This window comes from Pomacea canaliculata, linkage group LG7 (genome assembly GCF_003073045.1).
Source record: "Pomacea canaliculata isolate SZHN2017 linkage group LG7, ASM307304v1, whole genome shotgun sequence".
NCBI lineage: Eukaryota > Metazoa > Mollusca > Gastropoda > Architaenioglossa > Ampullariidae > Pomacea > Pomacea canaliculata.
Window position 1 is genome coordinate 382,251 of NC_037596.1, and position 25,386 is coordinate 407,636.

Here is a 25,386-nt window from a genome sequence, read left to right on the forward strand (position 1 = left end):
ATCTTGGACAAAAATGTCCGTCATACCAGATGTCTTGAAAGCTATGTTTAAATCGCTTACCTGCTACTCGCCCTTTTGCTGGTGTGTCGCAGCAGGTGTACAATAACATCGGGCACGTGACTCGAGAAATAATAAGAAGCAGCAACTCGTACTGCTGGTAGTAGCACGCAAATCATGTGACACGTGTTGTGTCAATGTGTCATGGTTAGTGTTACATCCTCGTCCCTTTAAATCAGACCTGGGCAAACGCCGGCCCGCGGGCCGGATCCGGCCCGCCTCCTGTCTCTAACCGGCCCGCCCGCTGGCCGCCCACCAGTAGATATACTATATATACAGTATAGGGTAAAACTGAGTTAACTATATTAGTCCGGCCCTCTAGAACCATCCCAGTTTCTCATCCGGCCCCTTGGGAAAATTAATTGCCCACCCCTGCTTTAAATAGTGTCATGAATGTGGATTAAGGAAAAAATTGTAAAGTACGACTAGGAACAATGCAACAAAATATTTGCGTTTATTATTAGAAAAACAATGAAAGTAAATATCAACCTTGAACACTGAGGTTGAGCTCGTAAGATGAGGTCAGCGGAAGTCTGTCGTCATCATCAACGGTGATAGTGACGACGGTACAGGTGTACACACCGCTGTGTGTCACGTGGTCTGCCGCTAGGATCCGTAACTCCCCAGTCGTGCTGTTCACTCTTCCTGACCACGTGATGGACGCGGGGCGAGGGTTGCTGTCAGCTTTACACCACAGGGTCACGTTGTGTCCAGGGTTTAACTCAGAAAGACTTGACAAGGGCTGTTGTTCCCCGGTGTTGTTAGTCCATGTTATTGTAATCAACGGCTTATCTGTAAATAGCAAACAGTTTAAAGTCGTTGTTCACTCCTTATCTGAATTGTGTATCGTTAAAAGACCAAGTATGAAAATTTCACACGATTTTTACGGTTTGTTCTTGTGTTTTATGGAGTTAAGTGAAGATCATAAAAATACTAAAATTTATCTTAATTATTTTTTAAACTAGTAATGCTTTTTTATTGAAGTATTTAGAGTTTTATAACAAGACTGAATTATTTTAGTTACTTAAAATACTTTCAATTGCTTGCATGATGTCATTCTTTTTTAAAGTTAATTACAAGTAGACACTGCTATAGTAATAATTACTCACAGTAAATCTTCAGCACATGAGAGTCACTGAGCATCATATCATCAAAACTTAAATCCTTTCCACGACAGCTGGTGCAGCATCGCACTTCACGTCCATTGTACTCTTTAGTCAGATTGTCAAACACCAGAAATTCGCCATTAGGACGACCGCCAGCTGTGTCTACCCATGTGTACTCAGATACCCGTTGATAAGTTCGTGGTGTTACGCACCTCAGAGCTTTGTTTGCCCCTTCTATAAACGGGTACCGTTCGTCCCGAGAAACTATTAAAAGACGATTGTCTGCAAAAAAGGGCCGTAAGGAACTAAACAAGCAGGAATAAAGCAATGTTTTCTATTGATATATATTATCAACATTTTATTAAGCGAATGAATGTATCAAAGAAAAGATTGTTAATGAAAAATTAAAAACACTTTTATTCAAAATCTTACAGGTATTACACCCCTCTGTCTTTCACACCGACACACGCACGCACGCACGCTAAAATACAGGACTTATAGGGCATGACATATGGACAGAAGAATACAACAATAATTCTTTGTTATATGAATCAAACTTGTTACACAATGAGTTTTGCAGTCCCTGCTTGCATCGAAGCTCAAGTCAGCAACTTTCTGCTAAAAAGACAAGTGTACTATACAGTACTATACACACAGCTAAAGATAGCAGAAACTGGTGTTAAAATAAGTAGTTATTAAAAGTGTGTTTTATGTTCTAACTAAGCACAAAAAATGTGTAGGTTGGAAGGTCTCATATACTTATGACACAAGGAATTAATAAAATATTATCATAATGTTCTTTACCATAAAGAAGAGAAACAAAAATGCCAAAGATGTTTACACAAAACAGAAATCAGACAATCTCACAAAATCTTACAAAAACTTCTGCTGCAAGAGACGCCAACATCATTGGAATAACAGCCCTTTGCAGTGTTATTTCGCCCACAGTCATCCAGGCTGCTCTCTGTTCCCTTACAAACAAATGTAGCTTGAAGTAAAGGGCGACTGTCTTGTCCGAACAACCAGCCGTCTATCAGTGCAGCTCTATCTCTGATTGAAAAATGTCAAACAGTGTTTCATTAATTTTTCTAGTGGTCTTCTTTTGTAAGGAACATAATTATAAATAAATCGGATATTTCATTGATAAGTATTGGATATCTTTTACATTTCACATCGCAATTACACAAGTTAATGTCTCCTGTACAGAGATAATACCATGAAGTAGCTGTTATCCGTTTCATACTCAACTCTCTGCAGTGTTATAGCTGCCTCCCTTCATTGTAAAGTTTTTTTGAAAGAAAAAACTAAAGCAGCAGTTTAATCTTTGTGTCCAAAATTTTCTTCCTTTTGTTTTATTTTTGACAAAAGAAAGATCAACTATCTCACGGGCTTAAATTCAGTTGTCTGCAGATGACTGCGGCAGTTTTCTCGTTGTTTACACACACTGTACTAAATTGTTTACTTCCAATCTCCACTTCTACACGCCCAGTGTCACCTTCTGTACGGCGAGGTCCTGTCAGTCGCAGACCTGTAACAATGAGGTGAAAGGGCATGCTGACTGCTGCGTAGTTGTTTACAGTTCACAAACTCAAACAACAAGCGTTTAAATATTTTCAGGTCTTTATTCCCATCACTTCTCGTAAAGGACAATAATAACAAAAAGTCGTGTTATGAGAATGTAATTCTGTTGTTAAAAACTGATATTTAAAGGCATTTTTTTCTAGTAAGCGCTGATTAAATGTCCTAAACGATGACATTTATATTCACTTTTTATATGTATAGCTGGAGCTTTGGCAGACCTACTTGACGTAGAAAAGAATCAAAGGAATGTTTTACATTTGCTTGATCCCAGGGCAATCTTTTAAGAAAATATATGTTTTAAAGTTCTTAAGATCGAGTACAAAAATCCCCCTTACATTAATAGGTTTAAACCCGCTGTGAGAAACATTGTATAAATATAAAAGGCTGTTCATTATTAACAATACCAGTGTTGTAACCATCTCTTTCAATTTATTTGTAACTTGAAGTTAATCATTTCAGTCATATTTTAGCACTCTCAAGGTTAACGAGAACCACAAAGTGTTCCTTACAAACTGCCAAAGGCTCATGCTTCATGAACTGAATTAACTTCATGAACTTCATTACATCAGCTTCAAAGTGAAAAAAGAATTATTTTACCTTTTTCCCTCTAAAAGATTCCCCACTCTTATCCCCTTTCCCCTTTACCATTTGTTTAAAAGTCTGTTACATGATCTGGGTTTTCGCATGTTTAGGACTTAGTCATCCGCATTCATTACAACGTAAATCTTATGTATTTTAGCTCTATTTACTGTAAATATATGCATTACTTAAAAGAAAAGATACCCTAATGAAGTCATTAAATTCCTTGAAAAAAAACATTTTTTTTACTTACTCAAGTTTTCGAAGTCAGAAATGATACCGACATCCAGGCAGTTGCTTTTGTTAAGTTGTCCTATATCGCATTGTTGAAGATTTGTTTCCATTCCTTGACACTTTATATACCCAAATTGAAATCGTGAGCCATCGTTTAATAGAAGATACTTCACAGCTGCTTGTGTAGTGCTGTTAGCAGACAGACAGTACACATACATGTATTTACAACCTTGACACGAGCAGGTTGAAGTGTTAAGATGCACTACGATCCTAGCGGTGAGAGGTCTTATAACCTCTATTACACAAGGGGTCAGCATTTGTTTATATTTATACTTAACCACTAAGAAATCAGTCTCTCCACAGTAAAAAATACAGTGATACATGAACATTTCACTACATTCCGTCTTGGATGCAATGTCGAATAAAAATTACAACACAGCTACAGCGGCACAACAAATTAGAAATAAATATCAAATTCAAAGTGTATTACCAGTTTTACTTTCCTTGCTGTATCAACTGTTTTAATGGTCTTTTAGTGTTTGATTGTTGTTGTCAGTTATAGGTAGTGAGCAATGTCATTCTAAGCTCATTCAGACACATGCATACCACTCATACACACTTTCGTTGTCATTTGTTCCTTTGCCCTTAGCAAGAACCCGTAAGTAAATAAACAACAATAATGAATCACTCTAATACTTAGATATAAATTCTATCTTTATGTTATTAATATTCACCTCTTTCATGTAGCACTAACAAGTTCTCTTAGGTGCTAAAGTTTCCGACTACAATAAGCATGTACAAATAGGTAAGTGAAATTCAGGGTATTGTGAAAATATCACCAGGACAAGTCTACTTTGTTGGAAGATCAATTTAAACGGTTTGAGTTTTTTTTAGATATCGGTAGATATCGGCGACAGCGTCCAGGTCATCCCTTAATTAATTATCCTCTACTTTCCGCGACGCTAACAGTGTACATGTAACACTAACAGTGCACTACGTCTCACTAACAGTGTACTACGTCACACTAATGGTGTTCTACTTAACACTTTAACAGTTTATTACGTCACGTTAGTACACCATTCACATCATTGTCAGCCGTCTACACCAATCACAGCGACTGGTCGGGTTTTTTGGAGGTTGAAAGTCTGCACCTCTCGTGCTAAGGTAACAGTTTTTTTAGTTGTTCAGAACCAGGAAAAACAGAGACTGTCAGCGAACGAATAATCCTGTTTCTCTCTCTCTATTATTGATGTTGACTGCAGGCAATGTTGTGAATGGTGTACCAAAGTGACGTATTATACTGCTAGCGTGACGTAGTCACTGTTACGGCGCTTGTTGATCGCAGGTGCAAATTGAGTAGTTTGCTAGACAACGACTAGTAGACGGACCGGTTTTGGAAACTGAAATTACAGGTTAGGTTTATTTCGCCTATATCTACCGATAACTGCAAAAAAACGAAAACCACTCAGGTTGGTCTTTAAAATAGACAAAGAAAGTGACGCTCTCCTCTTTGTTTCGTGTTTGAGTATCATGGGTAATTGTGGCGCCCAATGCAGATATTTATGGTAGTCAAGTGGTTGAAAACTCCCATAGAAATTTAATACAATGATTGGTCGAGGACCAAAATATTCAAGCACGGACAACTTTAAATGCCGAGATCACACTGTACGCCAAAGTCATTTAGTGTAAAAGACCTTAACACCACATCAAGACCTCTGAAATACAGCTGTTGTCTTCCCCTCTGTTTTCCTTTTAAGTTATACTATAGGATGTTTAACTGGGAACAAGCCTAGAACACATTATTATAACTGTAAAGTTATTTAGACTGTAGAAACGTATGTGTAGTCAATAACACCAAGAACCGTAAAGAAAGCACTAACAAAGAATAATAGACGAATAAACAAAGCACTATGTTTTAAATCCATAGCCAGTACATTGCCAGAAGCATATGGTTAAAAAGAGAATGCTACACACAATAATATAGAGTTTCGATGTTGTTTTGTCATGTACCCAACCAAAAATCTTGAAAGAAGTCGTAAATCCTATGTTTTTTTTTTGTTTTTTTTTTCAAAATTAAAAGGAGGGCCTTGGAAACAAAATAAACCTCCTGAGATCAGATATATTGTATTTGTAGTAGACGTTGTGCATATGTTTGAGTGCACACACACACACACACACACAGAAAGTACCTAGCCTTTTCACAGTCAAAAACATTCAATATAACATCATGTCTGTAGATTGTGTTTACACAGGTTGAAAGCTTCCCTTCTTTCTACCAGAGGTCGCTAAAATCTAGCTTGCAACGGCCAGTAGCTACTTTTCTTATGCACTGATTTTTTTTTTCGTCTTTGTACAAAAGTAGTGAAAAATAGCTTTCACGCATCGCCTCAAATCCGTTTTTCAGAGTGTAAGTAAGCGGTTATTGTGAAATTCGAAATTCAGTCTCTATGATTTTCTCACAGTTTGCTTTCTTAACTTTAAATCTGTCGTCCACTTCTATAGAAATACCAAATGCATAATTTATTGTAGACGTATCTGACGAGTTTGATATAACCATTTTATTTTTTTTTTAAGTCTAATGAGATGATAAGACCTACATTGGGCGGATTGAAAACGTTTTTTAAGGGTTAAAGAACAACAATTGTTAAATAGCAAAATGTATCACGTGATTTTTATGCCTGTTCCTTTAAGAAAATCATGTCACTTACGTGAAAGTAACATAATAAGTACATTTAAAAAAAAACAGCAACGTACGCAAAAGCAATCAAAAGTTAAAACAGAAAGACACATTAAATACAGTACTACTATTTTTCAAATTTATGAAGGCTAAGAGACACACGTGATATTTACCAGTTTTCTAAATACAAGAATAATACAATGCATGCTTGACATTTTGCTTTTGGATGGTGTGGTGGTAAAACTATGGGTCACTGACCTGTTGAATCCCAGCATCCTGCCGGCCACCTCTACTTCGCTCTGTCCAAATCCACCCTCACACACTGTAGTCCATTCTCCGTTGACCGATATTTCTAGACGTCCTGCCTTAGACGTGCCGCCATACAACCGGGCTGTCATCGGTGTGGCTGTCGCAAAAAAGACGGTTATCGGGTTAAGTCGTATCTTTGTTGGTTGTCTTTTGCGATTGACTGCAATACACACATCATGTGTTCAAATGTTTTTTTTTACTCCTAGTTTTGTTTGAATTAACGGTATGGAAGTGTTTATTATGTGGGTGTACTGCAACTGTGAATCGCGTAAGGGCTTAGTAAGAGTACAGGGTAGTTAGTTATGTAAAGCCAGTAACGACAAGGAAGACCACTCTAGCAGTAAGGACTGCGTAGGCCATGGATCTCGGGCCTGATTACTTTTTTCAACCTTGCTACCGCCTAAAGTTCTAAGGTTTAACCGCGCCCACCAAATATTTTGTGTCACCGTTAACCCTTTGCCCTCTGACATTCTCATTCATTTTCCAATACATGTACATGGATTCTACATTGCAGTCCATGGGAGCTACCCGCCGGACACGAAAAGACCAGAGGAAGTCAACAACGAGCACCGGTACCAGAGAGACACCAGTGAGACCAGCCATACTACAAGGCAGTTAAGAAGAGTGGTATGCAGCATCAGACTCAAAGAGGGAGCAGGATAAAGATGATCCGGGGACCTCTACAAAACAGGAGAGGAACGGTCCGGATTGTGCTAACTGTGTAACAAGCAAAGACACCTTGCGAAGCACTGTAACAAAGTAAGTGGGAGGTTAAGGGAAGAATCGCACCATGCAAGATGTCTTGTGATCCGGCCGATCTCAAGCACCACAGGCGGTTGTGCCAACGTCGATGCGGCTGAAGATAATGTAACGGACACACGAGCATTTGAGTAACCCTAATCATCTCCCAGAGATGACATAGACCCATACTCGTTTGACTATATCACACTATTGGACCAGTGTAGCATAAGATGTCACATGGTATATCAAGGCATGCAAATTATGCTAAAAAAGGCCAACAGCTGCAGTCGGCGATCGTAAGCGACTCACCCAAGAAAGCCAAGACCGACAGAGCTAAGAAGTAAAACGGGAAACAGAGACATTAAAAGACACGACACTAAAAAAATCGGAGACGAACCAGTAAGGAAAACTGAACCTACTTCCGGTGAAAGGGATCATCATGGATCGATGGGAAAGCTGATGTTCTGATGCTTCTCCAAGCGCTTAAATTAAAGAGCATGCAGACTACATTTCTCTAATAAAAGAAGGATAATTTGAGAAAAATCGTCTAGAGTAGATACCACCATAAATGCTTAAATGGAAAATCACAGAATAAAACTGCGATAGACGGCGAGGAAGCGAGAACGAAGGAATCATCTACGGAGTCAGAGGCAGGCCATACAAAGGCAGGAAAAGCCAAAGGTCAGGAGAGTCGGCCAAGCACTTTCCTAGCTGACAAGCACCATGAGCTCCAGTATCACCTGGTGAAGGCGATGACAAGTCAATGGGAGAAGGTGGAGCGCACCACGCCGCCAACATTGTGGTCCACACTGGAGAGCAGTGCGCGTGAGAAATTCAAGGCGCAGATGGCAGCACTCACTGAGTGACTTATGCTGTGGATACGGTTCCTATAGCTGTATCGCCCACGAATACATCATAGTAATGAACGTCCAGCCTAAGGCGGGGGGATGTGAGAGGAAAGTCTGTAGATTGAAGACAACCTGTGTATACGGTGAAGTGTTTCAATCTTCTATCAGGATGCCCTGCATGTAGGCGTAAGAGTATTAATTGATGTTGTGTGTAACGTTTACATTAAGCATTAATTATAATGTTTCTCTAACAACTTGCTGAGTAATTAAAAGTAATTGAAAATGTGTGAGTGATAAGGTGACTGTGTAAAGTTTATTAATTGTTGGTGCTTCTAACTAAGAAAAAAACTATATTTCTGTCGTGAACAGCAATAGAGACTATATATTATTATATTGTATACTGTTAACGACATTCTCCTTTACCAAAGTTTTTAAAGGTAAGATATAACAACATTTTGTGTCATATTTAAATTCTCTTCTTTAGATGAAACTAAAACAGAAATGTGAATTGAATCTGTTTTGCTTCGTGTGCGGACGTTCAGCCGATAGACGTTTCGGAGTCGGAAGTTTTGCCGACCGGAGGCTGCTTACCTTTTATTGACTGGTGTTTTTCTCTTTTCATAATAATAACAACAACAACAACGCCTATTACACACCTTACAACTCACCATTTGGTGTCTAAACTAATTCGTAAAAACAATAATTTGAAAGCAATAAAACGATTATTAACAACACCGTGATTTAATTTTTAAGAAAACAAAAAATACTGGAGTAATTGTAAATGTTTAATTATTAGTTGTCTACATACTGATGTTGCACATGACGCCGACATCCTGCCAGTGTTCACAGTCTTGTCTGTAGAGCCCCCAGTGTTCACACTGCGCCAGGCTGGTTTCGTTCCCCACACACTGCAGGTTACTGAACATAACAGGACCAGAGCCTGCTCCGTACTTGACTGACCCCACGGCTACTGCTGTTGTGCTGTCCGACATCAGAAACAAGAACAAGACAATAAACATTAAATTATGCAGACTTTTAAACCTTAATGAAAATTAACGTGTGTAAATAATATGCACGCACACACACACACACACATACACTCATGCCCGCACATGCAGACAGACAATTTACGAATTAGCTGATCGTAATGGATATATAAAATATAGGACTAAGGCAGCGGTTCTCAACCTGTGGGGCGCGACCCCCTGGGGGGTCGCGACGTGCCTACAAGGGGGTCGCGAAGGTGGTCATTTTTTAAAAAAGTTTCTTATACTGGTATTAGTGAAATTAGTTTACATTGTGTAACCGAGTGGTGAGGGCGATCAAACTCCAAATCTCTTCTCCCTATTCAAGTACACTGTCTCGGCAATGCAGTGACTTCTCACTTCCAAAACTCAAAACACAATCCCCCTCTCAACAATTAATCCTCCAATCTTCCTCCTCTCGCCTTTTGCCCTCTCTCTTCCACAATCTCTCATCGCTGACTCCCCTCTCCCTCTCCAGTCACACCTCTCTTTTTTTTTTTTTTAAACATCTACAAGGCACGCATTCAGGAAACGTCCATCATTCACACCCTTTCATTCGCACGTGCTCAGTCCTAGTACTCTAGGTCCCTGACAGAAGGCCATGACCAGACAATGCGCTGCGACTGGATAAAGGCAGCAGTTTTAATCCAAATTTTGGATGCAAGTACACGTGTTTGTTCTCAAGAAGATAGCCATGGATAAATTTATGCTGCGAAAAGGAACTGATTGCGGTGGTTTTTTGAAAAGAAAAAGTGAAGAAACGAGCGATGTGCAAGTTTTGGGTGCTGGAGCCGATGAAAAACCAGAAAGGCCTGCTACGAAAGTAAGAAAGTATGACAATGAATACTTGAAAACTGGTTTTACAAACATTATTGTTGATGGTAAAGAACGGTCACAGTGTGTTGTTTTCCTCGCAATATTAGCTCCAGATAGTATGAAGCCAAACAAACTACGGCGCCATTTGGAAACTCGGCATGCGGAGTTAGCTTGCAAACCTCTCGAATTTTTTGAACGAAAATTGCAAGAATACAAAAGAAACAAAAAAACATTTGTCTCACATACATCAATTCCTAAGAAAGATTTGATGGCTTCGTATCAAGTTTCCTATCGCATTGCTCAAAACAAAAAAGCACATACGATCGGAGAGTCATTAATACTGCCTGCAGCAATGGACATTGTATGGACCATGATAGGAGAAGATGCTGGTGTGCAACTGCAAGCCATTCCTTTGTCAAATGACACAGTTCGCCGAAGAATAACTGAGATATCTGAAGACGTGTCTGATCAGTTGATCAGTCGTATAAAAAGACAAAATTTTGCTTTGCAGTTAGATGAAGCTACTGACACTGCAGGTGACTCACATTTGATTGCTGACATTCGTTACGTGTGGGAAAATAATCTTCTGGAAGACTTTTTATTTTGCAAGAAAATTGAACGCAGAGCAACAGCCCAAGATTTTTTTGGGATTGTCGATGACTTCCTTAAGGACCAAGGCATTTCCTGGAGTTCCTGCGTCGGCTTGTGCACAGATGGCGCCCCTGCAATGGCGGGAAAGAAACAAGGGTTGCAATCTCTTATTAAAAAGGTTGCTCCAGACGTAGTTTGGACTCACTGCATGATCCACCGTGAAGTTCTAGCTTCCAAAGATTTGAGTGTTGAGTTGAACACAGTGCTAACGGATGTCATCAAAATGGTGAACTTTGTAAAGAACAGTTTTGCCAGATCTCGCCTGTTTTCTCTGATATGTCAAGACATGGGAGCCGACTATGACGCCTTGCTCTATTACTGGAATCAAGGTGGTTGTCGCGTGGAAAAGCTCTCGCAAGAGTCTTTGAATTGCGGGAAGAATTGTGGGTGTTTCTGAAGGAGAACTCTTTCAACAAGGCTGACCTGCTTAAGAACGACCGATGGCTGCTGCTAATGGCATATTTATCGGACACATTTGCGAAGCTGAACGTTGCGAATACTTCTATGCAAGGGAAAGACACCACCATATTACAAACAACTGACAAGATGAATGCTTTCGTCCGAAAAATTTCGTTGTGGACGCAAAAGATACGCCAAGAAAATATTTTTGATATGTTTCCGTGCTTGTGTAAGTGCAAGGCTGCCGTTAACTTGAATCTTGATCAGGTGAAGAATGTAATTATTGCCCATCTAAACGGACTGCAAGAAAGGTTTCAGCATTACTTCGCTGAAATGGATGTGACTAAATACGATTGGATTCGTAATCCATTTCTGGCTGATCCTAGCACAAGCGGGTTGTCCACGGAAGAAGAAGAGCAGCTCATCGACCTTTCGAGTGACCAATGCCTGAAAATGGTCTTCCAAACAACACCAGTGCCAAAATTCTGGATTAGCATCAACGGTGAATATCCTCTCCTTTCTGAGAAAGCAATGAAAGTTCTTCTGCCATTTTCAACTTCGTATGTGTGTGAGCAAGGATTTTCAGCATTGGCAGCACTGAAGTCTAAATACAGAAATCGTGTGGACGCAGAGGCTGAGCTGCGAATAGCAGTGGGTACGAACATCGCACACAGGTTCGCTTCTCTAGGCAACAGCAAGCAGGCTCAACCTTCTCATTAATCAAAGTGAGTGTCCAATAAATAATATTTATTAGCACCGCAGAATTTGCTTTAGTAAAATTTCATTAACAGTTATACTTCTTGCAGATACGAACTTTGCTCTTCCGTTGTTGAATTGCATTGATTTCCTCGACGCGGCGTTCGAGGTTAGCTAAAGCTCCCCCCCCCCCCCCCGCTCTTCCACCGACCTAGCTGGCTAAGGGGGTCGCGGACGTACCGGTGTTCGTCAGGGGGGTCGTCACATGTAAAAGGTTGAGAACCGCTGGACTAAGGTGTTATAATGCTTGTTTTCAGAGCACAGGATACTGATCAAAAGTGACAGACATGCCATTCAGCTATGCCACATATAATATCCATCTGTGTCTTCTATAAAACTTTGGATAGCTTGTGGAAAAACCAAAATTTTTCAGGTTCCAAAGGAAGTAAAGTTCCAAAAGTTTAAACTTTTAAGGAACTGACAAAATGGCACCAGCAGAGACAACCATGTGTCCAAAACAATTTACATATTATAACCTTAATTCGTCTCGATTGGGTGGGTCGTGATGCATGGTTGTTCTTATTTGGTGAAGCTATTTGCCTTGGTATTTGCAAAAAAAAATGGGTTAAGGCAAAATTAGAAATTTGTTGAGAGTGCATTATGAAGTTTTGTGCAAATGATTTAGTGCGACCTTAATTGTTAAGCAATAATTAACATTTTCTGAATGAAGGCTGCATACATACTTTAACCACCAAACAAAAAACGGTAGTTAAAAGTAGCACACGAGTTACAGATTTTTTTTCCAGGAGAGCACTTCGCAAACTTCCTTTAACCCCTTTTTGCGTGGGTTGCATGAGTCCATGCGTCCAGTTCACCAAACTCATTGTAATCGCAAGGCCTGCCACACTTCTTCCAGGCTCTGACACCACTCTTGTCCATTTCCAAACTTCATTCGGCGTACATCATATGTAAAGACCTTGTTAAGAAATCTACTACACTACGGAGGAATCTCTCCTTTGTAATTTAAACCCAATTGCTATAGTAATGTAACAGTCGTGTAGGAACCCAAAGGAACAGCCACCAATAATAAATTTTGTAATAAAAATTTATTGATCATAATAAATGTGTCCACTTTTTTGCATGCACTGAGTTAATTACGCAGCCATTTAGTTTTGTTATGCTGTGTAACAAATATAAAAAGGTATGAAATTTAAAAACGGAATAAAGATAAAAATATAATATTAATCGTTTAACCCCGGAATTTTGTCCTTTAAATTAAAAACAAACTTGATTGAGTGCGTCTAATTGGCATTAATCTGCGGTGGAATCCTAAATGAAAGATTACACTTATAGAAACAATCGCACTAAAGTTAAAACTAGAACCTTCACTAATGCAGGTCGCTGTAGGTTTAGAAAGTTTTCTTAGCAACTGTCATTAAAGAGATAAAGAATATTGTGTTGCCATAACATGTTTAGAGTGTTAAATAGATGATATCGAGCTAGTCCTGGAGACTTCTTTAAGTGTACTTCTCTTCTGCCACCTGGTCTACAGTCTAGTCACGTTCTACTGTCACCGTTACTTTTCTGTCATGGATCTAGTCAGAGTGCTAGGACTGGGCGCGTGTGTAGATGAAAGCGTGCGAATGATGGACGTTGTCTAAATGGAACGTGAAAAATGACGTAGAGTGACGTAAAAAGAAAGAGTGAGGTAAGGGAGAGGATCGTTGAGAAGGGATATGGAAGCAGAAGGACGTGAGAGGACATTTTTTTTTGGAAGAAGGAGGTTAAAAGAGCGGATAGAAGACGGAGTGAGTTAGAAGAGAGCCTTTGCCAAGACAATGTGCCTCGCGAGTGAGTAAAAGATTGAGTGTGATAGTCAAAGAAGAAACCAGCGTGTTAGTGACTGTATTTTTTTTAGTCAGGATTTTTTCTTTTGAGTTTTTGTTTAGTAAACAAGGGCAGACTCGATCGAACAGGCGAATCTTTTTTTTTCTGAGTGAAAGAACTCGCAATTGTCCGACCCGCTGGTGAGTTGGAGAGAGCGAGAAACTATAGGCACCGGCGGCGTCGTGACATTTTCAAAGAAACAAAAAACAACTTACTGCTTCTTGAGCAAGGATTTTTGTATCGAAGGCATGAATTATCTTTAAAAACATTGTACTCTCATTTAGTCGCAAATTAATCAAAAGGATACTTCTCTTATTAAAAAAACATGTTCTTTGGAGAAAAATGAGATAATAGCTTTTAAATCGTAATCAGTAAGACTACATACCTGTTAAATCCCAGCATCCTGCAGGCTACCAAGGCCTCTCTCTGTCCAAATCCATCGTCACACACTGTGCCCCAAGTTCCACCGTACAATATCTCTAGACGTCCTGCGTCTGCTGTGCCACCAACTACACGAGCTGACATCTGCTGAGCTGAAATTAAACGAATTAATAATACACTGAATTATTACATGTGTTAAGCTATTTTTTATTATTTAGTCAAGATTGGACTGTAAGTGTTTTCTGTTTTAACTCAATGGCAAAGTCTTTAAGTCGCCGCGTTTATACGGGTTTGAGTATCCTCGAGAACGGGTAATAGTCAACTACATTAGGAAGTAGCTGACTACTTAGTTCTAGTATAGTTTCTACCCTACTAGCTTATTGTTTATTACTAGTATAGTTCCGACCAGCTAGCTGACTATTTAGTACTAGTTTAGTTCCTACCCTTTACCTGACTGTTAAGTGAGAGTTTTAATCTCCTGCCGCCATAACGTAATCATTTCCTATCTTTTAAAACTGGAGAAAAAAAAATTACAGAAATTCTCTTTATTTGGTTTTTAATGATTAAATTAATAATACGCTCATTAAAAACACTTTCTAAAACTATAAAGTAAGAATTAAGTTCTTAAAAATACTGCAGATTCATTTTTTTATTTCAAAGATTAGATGAAGACAACACAAAAAATGTAGGCTATTCGAATAAATTTATCTTTTTTATCGTGAGTTTCTTGCAAAAATCAAATACTTACGATTAGCAGTACAAAATATATAAAAACATATAAAAATAATGCTTAGCTATTTTGATAGACACAGCTATTTTTGTTTTATGCTAAAAGGATTAAATTCATTTAAAACAAAATAATTAAAACTAGAACTGCTTCACTACTTTGAACCGCATTTTCATACCGCGAAAAAATGTGTCCTAGTTCTTTTTTAATAGCATTAATACAATCAGTTGTGACCCTCTACGACGAAATGAGTCTTAAGTGGCGAGGAGCAGTTTGGTGCTAGAGGCCCTCAAAGGTAATAGGGGTCAGTGGTGTGCAGTTTGACTTTTCGTTTGAAATGGATTTGTTGGGTATTAAACTATCAGGAAAATACACTGCTATGTTAAAATAAAAGTTAGAAATCGACTTTAAATGCGTTTTAATCGAGGTACTCTACTACGATCCGTACCGATTTCAGACAAAATTCAAACGCTATTTGTAACAGATAAGTACTTAGTAAAGGGGGTAAAGCGGGAAGGTCGACAACCGTGGTTGATCTGATCTAGGGTAGTGGGCTGGATGTTGTTTGCCCTTGAGCAAATGACGTAAGTTGTGATGTCAAAATAGCGTGACGGCAAAAAGGTGACGAAAAGAATAGAGAAAAGAACGGTAGGTACAACGGAAAAACGACCAGCGGGCGGCTGATCATAACTTCTTTCGTCAACTCCTGTTGATAGGGTTTAATTTGGGAAAATATGACATTAACGTTATCAAACCTCGTTCAGCGGTTTGTCCTTCAAAATCAAATAAAAATCAAATTAAGTCACACTTTCTTGTCTGTCGAGGATACCCAGGACAGAAATTTGTCTTCGCTCACAGGAGCAGGCATACATACTCATACAGACATTTAATACACAGTGAGGAGTAAAGATACAAGTAGTTAGGATCTCCGTTAAAAAATTCCAATACTTATAATTTCTGTGTATATATCAAATAAATAAATAAATTCGAGAGAAAGAAACAGAAACCGACGATGTTTTCTTGGACGATTACGAGACAGAGACCCACTTAAATGTGTCGTTAAACGCCACAAAGCATTAAGGGCATCAGCAGTCAAAAACAATTTTCTCGACATCGTGAATGTTCTTGCGCCGGAATTTAGTTACGGAAAGAACTTGGCCGCCTATAATGTCCCACTACAACTTTACAAACGCGTCACCTCTCATGACCCATTGCAAGAACCACAACTTCTCCACGCCGCGTTTTATTCGACTCTTAATTAGAGGTACATCACAGACTAACAGCACGCCTACTGTCAACAGGTCTAGAGACTCAACAACCCCAGTTGTGCCTTTTCTACATGCGTTACTCTCAAGACAAGGTGAAAGACGCTATTTCGGCTCCCAGCACTAAACTATCTTTCCAAATCTCTGTGATCCGACGTCTGCTTTTTCTCTCTTTGATAAATAAAACCAAAACAAACAAAGATAATCCATGCGTTGCTTCGTGACATCACAGGGGGTCTTTACAATTATTTTTCACCGCAATCACGAACAATTAAAAACTTTTATTCGGATCACCATCACCAAACCTATATAAAACATAAAAGGTTTCGATGCTAACGCCTTGTATCTCTGGTAATTATGTCAAAATGTACTGACGGAACACCCGGTCATCCGTAAGAAAGAAAATAATTTCAAAAGGGGGGGGGGGCAGGGGCAGGGCAGGGGAGAGACGTATACGGTCAAAAGAGTCGTAAGTGGTTAGAGGGGTCACAGTTTCTAGAAACATTCAGAATAGGGATAAATTTAATTCAAAAGAAAAACAATCAGAAAAAAAGACAATTTCGCATCGATGGGTGGCAGACTGTCTATCAGTTTCACGGCTTTTTTTTTTTCACGGACACGAAAACTGCTCCTCACGCGCGGTCGCGTCGTCAACCCATTTAACAAAGCCACTCGTCGAGCTTCGGGTAAAATCTCGCGTGATAACCGCGTACTTACAAAACGTCGTCGGTGTTCAAATGAACAAAAATGTGGGAGTGTAATTTGAAAAGACAAGACTTCTGACAATAAAGGGATCATTAGGCAACAAAAGCAATAGTAGCATGTTATACTAATTTATAACTCTGTACATCATAATGTATTTTGCTGATAAAGATACACAAAGATCTTTTGTCTGAGAAGACAAGATCGTAGACCGCAGTGTGCAGTTTCTTGTGTTGGTCAGTCAGTCAGTCTTCCATTGGCCAGCAACTGTCGGAAGGGGGAGTCCATGGATAGAGTCGGCAGCTGACAGACTCAACCAGAGTCCGCCACCGATGTCGATCGGCTGAAACCCGCTCTAGGTGACCCCTCGTCCAGCCCTTTCCTTTCATCTCCCTTTCCACAGTTCTTCCCCAAGTTTCCTTTGGGCAGCCTCGGTTTCTTCGGCCGTCTGGAGTCCATCATAGGGCGACTGTGGAGAGGTCTGCTGTCTGCTGGCGGAGCACATGTCCAATCCATCGCCAACGCCTTCGTTGAACCTGCGTGGTGATAGACTCGGTTTTAGTTCTTCGGTAGAGTTCTTCGTTGGTGATGGTATTTGGCCAAAAGATGTTAAGTATGCGCCTGAGGCATCTGTTTTGGAAGACGTCAAGCTTGTTACTGATGGTTTTGGTCATCTTCCTTAATTCTGATCCGTAAAGAAGGGTGCTGATCACATTTGACTGGAAGATTCTCAGCTTGATCTTCTGACTGACGTTTTTTTGCCTTCCATGTGCTCCTGAGTGAGGCGAAGGCCTGGCTGGCTTTCGTCAGTCGGGCTCGAATCTCCACCTCCGCATCCCCGGTGTTTGACATTTTGGACCTAAGATAGGTGAAACTGTGAAATTCCTTAATCTCTTCTCCATTTAATTTAATGCTGTCTTGGACTCTGGCGTTCACTCTCATACAGTTAGTTTTTTTGTGTGCTGACCTTCAAGCCAAGGTTTCCAGCTGATTCTGAGAAGGCATTAGTTTTTTTTCCGGCATGTCTTGATGGGGCAAGGACATTAGGGCAATGTCATCAGCAAAGTCCAAGTCTTCCAGCGTTGCTGTTGCTGTCATAATCATGGTCCATCTGATCCCTCTCTTTACACTGTCGGTGGAAGTCTTCATGATCCAGTCCATGGCCATGATGAAGAGGAACGGCGACAGAAAGCAGCCCTGCTTCACCCCAGTACTGATGTTGAAGGTATCTGTGAGCTCTGTGTCACAAACAACCTGGGATTTGAAATCGCTGTACAGCATTGCAATGACCTGAACAAGTTTTACTGTGACTCGTAATGCCTTATGATCTTCCATAAGGACTCTCGGTGAATGCTGTCAAAAGCCTTCTCCAGGTCGATGAACTTGATGTACAGCGGTGTGTTCCAATTGTTGCTCTGCTCCAAAATCTGTTGCAGAATGATGTCCTCGGAGCAGGATCGCCCAGGACGAAATCCTGCTTGTTGTGGTCGGAGGTCTTTCTCAAGAGTTGTTGTCAGTTTTGACAAAACAATCTTGCTGAAAACCTTGCTGTTGAGGGAAAGAAGTGTTATACCTCTGCAATTATTGCAGTCTCGAAGATCTCCTTTCTTGGGTTATTTGAAGATGACCCCTGTGAGACCCCGGGGTATGCTTGCCTAGCGAGCACTGTAAGAATAGGGTCTCTGCCATCCAGGCAGGCATGTCGTAAGAGGCGACTAAAGTGGACACCTCACCTACAGGTAAAATAGGTTGTGGTAGGGCTAACAACCCTACAATGAAAAAAAATAGATATTACAGAAACCAATACCACCACCAACAGTCGAATAGTAAGGTAGTGGCATGTCCAAACTGTTAATAGTCTAAAAGAAACATAGTTCGTAACGTAAAAGTAAAAACAGCAAGCTATTATCTAGATTCATTAAGGAAATATGACTGTTTTAATTATTTAGAAACATACTAATGACTTTCTGATATAATTTTGTTCTTAAACAGTATAATGATAATAATAATAATGATTATGAAAGATAAAGGATAATGAATAATGGACGATGGATTATATGTTCTTTGTCTTAAACACCCTGTAAGAACTTTAGTCGTATTAATCAAAGAACAATAATTTAAAGCTAATAGAACAAATCTAAGCAACACAGTACTGACATTTTAAAAAGATAAATTAAATGCCGAAATGGCTGTAAATATTTCTGATCAACTTACTAAAGTTGCACATGACGCCGACATCCTCTGAGTGTTCACAGTCGTGTCTGTAAAGCCCCGAGTGTTGACACTGCTCCAGGCTGGTTTCGTTCCCCACACACTGCAGGTCACTGAACAGAACATGACCAGAGCCTTCTCCGTACTTGGCTGACCCCACGGCTACTGCTGTTGTGCTGTCCGACATCAGAAACAAATAACAGACGATATAAAGATTAAAAATAAACATTTTCTTTATACTTAATACAGACTAAAGTTTGTAAACACATGTATACAAGCTCGCGCGCGGACACACACGGGGCATTAGTCACAGAGCAATCCTCAGTTTATTTCATGTCACCGTTGCTGTTTCTGATGTTGTAGTTGCTGCTTTCAACTTTTCTCCTCTTGTTCAACATTGCATGAGTGTTTTCTTTCTCAATTCTATCGCGGCCTTCATTTCTATTTCGCCTACTTCTCTACAACCTCAGTATACTTAGCAGAGTTTTAGCTCCGCACATGTAGCTTGTCTGAATGTGTTTCCACTGGTCACTTATGCTACATCTTTGTTATTTTATTCGTTGAGGACGCTTTAAAAACCTTTTGTGTGAAAGCATTTCACTTTTTTAAAGACTCTGCGTCGAAGTCTCTTTCTAATTTGCAAACCTCGACTTCCTGAATTTTTGTTTTACTTAGAAACGAAGCACAAACTCCCACTGGTTGAAAAAGACTCTTATCATCAAAGGCAATAGTGAGCCTTAGATACTTTTTAACTTAACACACTTTATATTATCAGGCTAAACTTTTTTGTTTTCTGTTTAATGAGCCATTGGATCAAACTTGTAAAAGATACAAAAATAACTTTTATTTAAATTGTGTTTATGTTGTTAGACTACACCTACCTGTTGATTCCTAACATTCTGCAGGCTACCAAAGCTTCTTCTTGTCCAAAACCGTAATCACACACTGTGTTCCAAATTCCATCGTAAAAGATTTCCAGACGTCCCGCCTCCGCAGTGCCACCAACCACACGAGCTCTAAACTGTTGAGCTATAATGGAAAATACAAATATCTTATATTAATAATGTACTTATATCTTTGTCGCGTTTCATGATTATCAGATGATTACATGTTTCTTCATTTTTTATTTAGCCGGCAAGTAACATTGTCCTCACCTTATGTATGTTCACGTATTTTATTATTATTAAAGTTTTGAAAAACATTTCTACCTGATAGACGTTTGCACTAAAGTGTTTTTATGAACATTAGCATCATCATCAACATTTTCGTTGTCGCTTGATAAATCAGAAACTCATTATTGACTTAGATTTTGTATTCATTGGTGTAAAACAGCTCATTGCCTATCTGAAGCTAGTTGCACTAAGAAGAAGGCTATGAAACTATAAGTAAAAATCAACTTATTGCATAGTGACAAAAATCGAGGAGGAATGAAAGTCGAGGAAACAAAAATAAATGGATACCACATTATAAAGAACGGCGGAAGAATGGAAGAATACGAATATTACATGTTAGATAGGCATAACATAACCTTGAGTTGAATATCTGCAGCAAACTAAGAATAAACAAATACAGAAAAGAAACTATCGGTACCGAGTAAAACCAAACAACCATTCAATTCTTATCCGTGGGAGAGAAAGCACATTTATGTTCATAGGTCGTGTGGGTACTAACTCTTGACAACAAATAGATTTCTTGGCCACAAAAGCAATAGTAACATGTTATACACGTTTCTAATTCTGTGCATCATAACACATTTGGCTGATAAGGCTACACACAGATCCTTTGTCTGAGAAGACACAGACCACACAGACCGCAGTGTTACAGTTTCTTGTGTGGTCAGTCAGCCAGTCGTCCATCGGCCAGCAACTGTCGGAAGGGGGAGCCCATGGATAGAGTCGGAATCTGATAGGGTTACACCTTATTGTCTATATTGACATAGTGAGCAGGTGGTTTACAGGACAGGTTCAGTCATGACGTTCGTAAGCCATCTATTTCTGTGGCCACCGAGGTGACAAGAGTTTCCAATGTGCTTTAAGAAATGTTCTACCTGGTGTCATACTGTGTCACATGACTAAAGAAGACCAGCTGAAACTGCCGGACTGTTGAAAGCGGAGGTTCCTGGTGTCCTACAAGACTTTAAATCGTACTTCGTATAAAGTCGTTTGTTCTATGTTCTCTGTATGAGATCCGAAGAAGCCTCCTTGTGGACTTGTTCTCCAATGCTTGGATTCTTAGACAAGAATCCACGTTTCACATCCGTAATAGTGGATCAGAACTACCAGAGATTATTACAGCTTGTACTTGATATTCAAACTTATCGGCTATGCCAAATCCAGTCTAGCATAACCATTACAACTAGTCCGAGTAATTCCATTTCATAGACATTTGACCTGTTTGTCAGTTTGTCAGTTGGTGCGACCTTGCAGTTGTTTGTTAGTGCCTGCTAACAGATTATGTCGTCTGCAGAGTGTAGGCTGCATATCATCTTTCAACCAATGGAAATGGAAGCCTGATGGTCGTGGAGACATTTAATCACCGTGATAAAGGTCGTTCTGTACGTGCACCTACTGTGGTGCAAAGGTAAACTTCGTTATTCTGCTAACGACCCCTCTGTGGTGATGCTGATGCTGTTTTGTGCTATTTTTATCATGACTTTACTTAAGTCGCTGATAAGGCTGATGCTTCTGTAATTCTGGCACTGTTTGCTGTTTCCTGCTTTTCTTTAAGTGTGGAAGGTAACTAGAAACTGAAAGCATGGCTTTTTCAGAGCTTTTGTTAATAAGATTCTTGAATAAAAAAATTAATAATCAAAAATTTAAAGGCAAAATTACTGATTAAGAAAATGTAGGAGCTTGAAATTTACTACAAATTTATTTTCTTCATGTACATTTATATTGTTTGTCCCCTAGGAAAAAGTGATGTCAGCAATGAACAAAGGAAACGTTTCTATTCAGACATTAGTCATTGAATATAATAACAAAAGGAAGAGCAGTTCAAATACCATGGTCGACTTTTATTTAGTTCTTAGAGGAGAAAATCAAAATTCCAGGTTCATTACCACCAAAAACAGTCGAATAGTAATGTCATGGCATGTCCACATTATTAATAGACTAAAAATAAAGCAAATAGATTGTGACTTAAAAGTGAAGCAAGCAAGCTATTCTTTATTATTACCAAAGAATTCAGAATGTTTGAATTATGTAGAAACATCAATGACTTTCTGTAAGGTTTTAGCACATGATGATGATGATTGATGATTAATGATTGATGATGATTGATGATTGATGATTGATGATTGATGATGATGATGATGATGATGATGATGATGATGATGATGATGATGATGAGTTCTTTGCAACACCGTGTTCAACTTTTAAACAAGATAAATCAAATGCTGAAGAAGCTGTAAATATTACTGGTCTCCTGACTAAAGTTGCACATGACGCCGGCATCCTGCCAGTGTTCACAGTTGTCTCTGTAGAGCCCCGATTGTTCACAGTTTTTGCTCCAGGCTTGGTTTCGTTCCCCACACACTGCACGCTCATCAAACAGAATATCCACGGTCAAAGAGCCTGCTCCGTACTTGTCTGACCCCCACGGCTACTGCTATTGTGCTGCCCGACATCAAAAAGAAGAGCAAAATGGAAAATCTGGGTTAGGATAAGAAGTTTATATAACACACTTTTTTAGGCACAAAAAATGATTCTGCCTTCTATTTACATTGCAAAAGGATCTGCCATTCTCTTGAAAATACACAGAACCAAATAAGTATACATATATATGGTTTCGTCTACTCATGGTGGAAAAGGGCTGTGTAAAGTGGATTGTTTATTTTATAAACGAGACACTGAACTGCCACTGGTTCCACCAGAGGCAATAGTGACCTGAAATACTTTTTAAACTTAATTCCATCTAGATTATCAGGCTAAGCTTTTTGTTTGTTTGTTTCATGTTTAATGATGAGCCAATGTAAATCGTGTAAAAGAAGCAAAAAGCAAACCATTATTTAAATTGTGTTTATTTCGTTAGACTAACACATACCTGTTGAAGGTCCTAACATCCTGCAGGCTACCAAAGCTTCTTCTTGTCCAAAACCGTCATCGACACACTGTGTTCCAATCTCCATCGTAAAAGATTTCCAGACGTCCCGCATTCCGGGTGCCACGACCACACGAGCAATCTGAACTCTTGAGCTAACATTGAAAATACAAATATGTTACATGAATAATAAAAGTAAACTATAATAAACAGTCGGCCTTCCATTGGCCAAAAGCCTGTCGAAAGGAAGCACATGGGATAGAGTCGGCAGCTGACAGGGATTAACACCTTATTGTCTATATCAGTGATGCTCAACTTGTTTCGGCCTGCGGGCCATATCCATTTCGGACAGCCGTGTCGCGGGCCACTTCACCGCAAAATACAAAAAAAGAAAAAATAGAGCAGAGACCATTTTTTATTAGAAACAAGTTGTACTTACCATTAATTATTGTAGTAATTAGGGATTTTGAAGTTGTTTTTCCCCCGAAAACAAAACTTCTGAATGTCCGGCTGCATAGTAGAGTCTAATGTCCTGGGCACTGAATTCGAAATGTTCGTCCCATCGAAAAAAGATGGGAAACGCCCCTACGTGGGGATAAACTGCTCTCTTTCCCTTTTTCGTTTTTTCGTTTTTTTTTTTTTTTATTACTTACATGCCGATTTCCTGCATGTGGGTCACGCGTGCGGCTCGCGGCCGGATATGGCCCGCGGCGCCGTAGGTTGGGCACTCTGGTCTATACATTGTAGCAGGTGGTTACAAGACGAGCTCAGTCTTGACGTTTGTAAACCATGCTATTTCTGTGGACATCGGAGGTGCGTTTACGGTTTCCAAAGATGCTTTAAGAGATTTTCAGTAGGAGTTTATGCCTGGTCACATGAAGAAAGAAGACCAGCTTATACTGTTTCTTGACTGTTCAAAGTGGAGGTTCCTGGTGTCCTACGATAGTGACTCCGTGGCCGTCGTATAAAGTAGTTTGTTCTATGTTCTATGTTTCGTTTCGAGAGTCCGGAGAGGCCTTCCTAATGTACCTGCTGTCCAATGCTTCGATTCTTAAAGAAGAGACAGACATTATTACAACTTGTACTTGATATTCAATCTTATCAACAACCAAACCATTGCCGAAACCAAACATAGCATACCATTACTACAATTCTGCTAACTCTTATTCATATACATTTGAAACTGTTTGTCGTTTTGTGGTGCGACCTTAACAGTTTTGTTAGTGCCTGCTCACAGATTATTCGTCTGCAGAGCGTAGGCTGTAAAATCGTTTTCACAAAATGGAAATGGAAAGTATTGATTGTCATGTAGAGAGAGTAGACCTAATCACCCCTTGATAATATGCGTTGTTACGCGCCCACCTACTGTGGTGCAAAGTCGTACTTCCTTATTCTGCTAGCAGCTCATCTCTGGTAGTCTGATGTTGTTTTGTGTTACCTTTAGCATGACTTGCTTTAGTGGCTGGTAAGGCTGAGGTTATGTGTAATTCTGACACTGTTTGCTGTTTCCTGGCTTTTATGTGGGAGACAATTGTCTTGCTTTTCCAGACAGACAAGAACCGTGAGAAAACCTTTTAATCTTTTTCCCGTCTGGCTTCAGAACTAGCTTAGCTGACTTATATAAAACGTTTTGTTGACTTTCCTTCCATCAGACTTTGTAGAGATATTTGACCCATTGAAGAACGACTGGTAGGTTTCTGCAGGTTAAATTGTTTCTAGTCTTTCTTGTTTTGAAGAGTATTAGGTGGAAACTAGGTACAAATAGTACACTGAATAGTTTGCAGTCACGTAAGTTGTACTCTCCCCAAGAACGACACTAGCACAAACCTATGGCATAGAAATGGCAAATTGAACACCGCAGAATAACAGGCTATATGGCTATAACAGGCTATATGACTTTAGACTACTTAAGAACAGCCCCCACAGTTAAGCAGATCTTCAGAAATGGTCACATCTCATAAAAAGCGTCTCAGGGCGGACCCCTACACGACTTCGATCTGACTTTAAATAAGCATGTGAGAGACTCAGACCTTTAGGGCATCTGCCATGTCATGTATGAATTCAGCCATCAAAGACAGCCTCGTTCTAGTCATTTAGAACGTCCAGATAACTAATAAAACTAGTAATCCATACATAAGGCTACAGTCAGATTCTTTAGGTTATCAGGTCCACAGGTATATGTTGACATATAAGTCTAAGCAAAACTTCGTGAAGCTTCCAGGCAGCTATGAGCAAGGAGAAGGTCCTCTATAAAATATCCTAAATAAACAATATTTCAAGAAACAACTTTGTGTTATTGGTTTTTAACCTGTCCATTGCAGCTTCTATAATATTAAATTCCATGTCGGTGTTTTAGTGGGCGCTTTAAAAGTTGTCAGTCAATTGTGTAAGTAGTTGTGTACCATGTGTAGGACGATGGTTTTCACACCATCCATGATTTACACTAAAAGACGTGC

The 25,386-nt window shown here is 39.5% G+C and overlaps 1 protein-coding gene across 2 annotated transcripts in view; it reads right to left on the reverse strand.

The window, feature by feature from the left end:
• Nucleotides 1–419: 419 nt before the first annotated feature.
• The window catches only part of LOC112567800 (deleted in malignant brain tumors 1 protein-like), a 53,812-nt gene continuing 28,845 nt past the window's right edge, over nt 420–25,386 (reverse strand). Inside the window, exons 1-11 of one of the 2 annotated variants that reach the window (XM_025244645.1) lie at nt 22,309–22,394; nt 19,774–19,921; nt 18,896–19,068; nt 13,992–14,139; nt 8,941–9,113; nt 6,493–6,640; nt 3,577–3,746; nt 2,550–2,691; nt 2,041–2,213; nt 1,167–1,445; nt 423–849 (exon numbers count right to left, since the gene is read on the reverse strand). In XM_025244645.1, coding sequence (XP_025100430.1) covers nt 542–849; nt 1,167–1,445; nt 2,041–2,213; nt 2,550–2,691; nt 3,577–3,746; nt 6,493–6,640; nt 8,941–9,113; nt 13,992–14,139; nt 18,896–19,068; nt 19,774–19,921; nt 22,309–22,333 — 1,887 coding nt within the window. In that variant the 5' untranslated portion in view covers nt 22,334–22,394 and the 3' untranslated portion in view covers nt 423–541. Of the gene's footprint in view, nt 850–1,166; nt 1,446–2,040; nt 2,214–2,549; nt 2,692–3,576; nt 3,747–6,492; nt 6,641–8,940; nt 9,114–13,991; nt 14,140–18,895; nt 19,069–19,773; nt 19,922–22,308; nt 22,395–25,386 lie in introns of those variants that run through there. The other variant, XM_025244644.1, reaches the window with a different exon arrangement.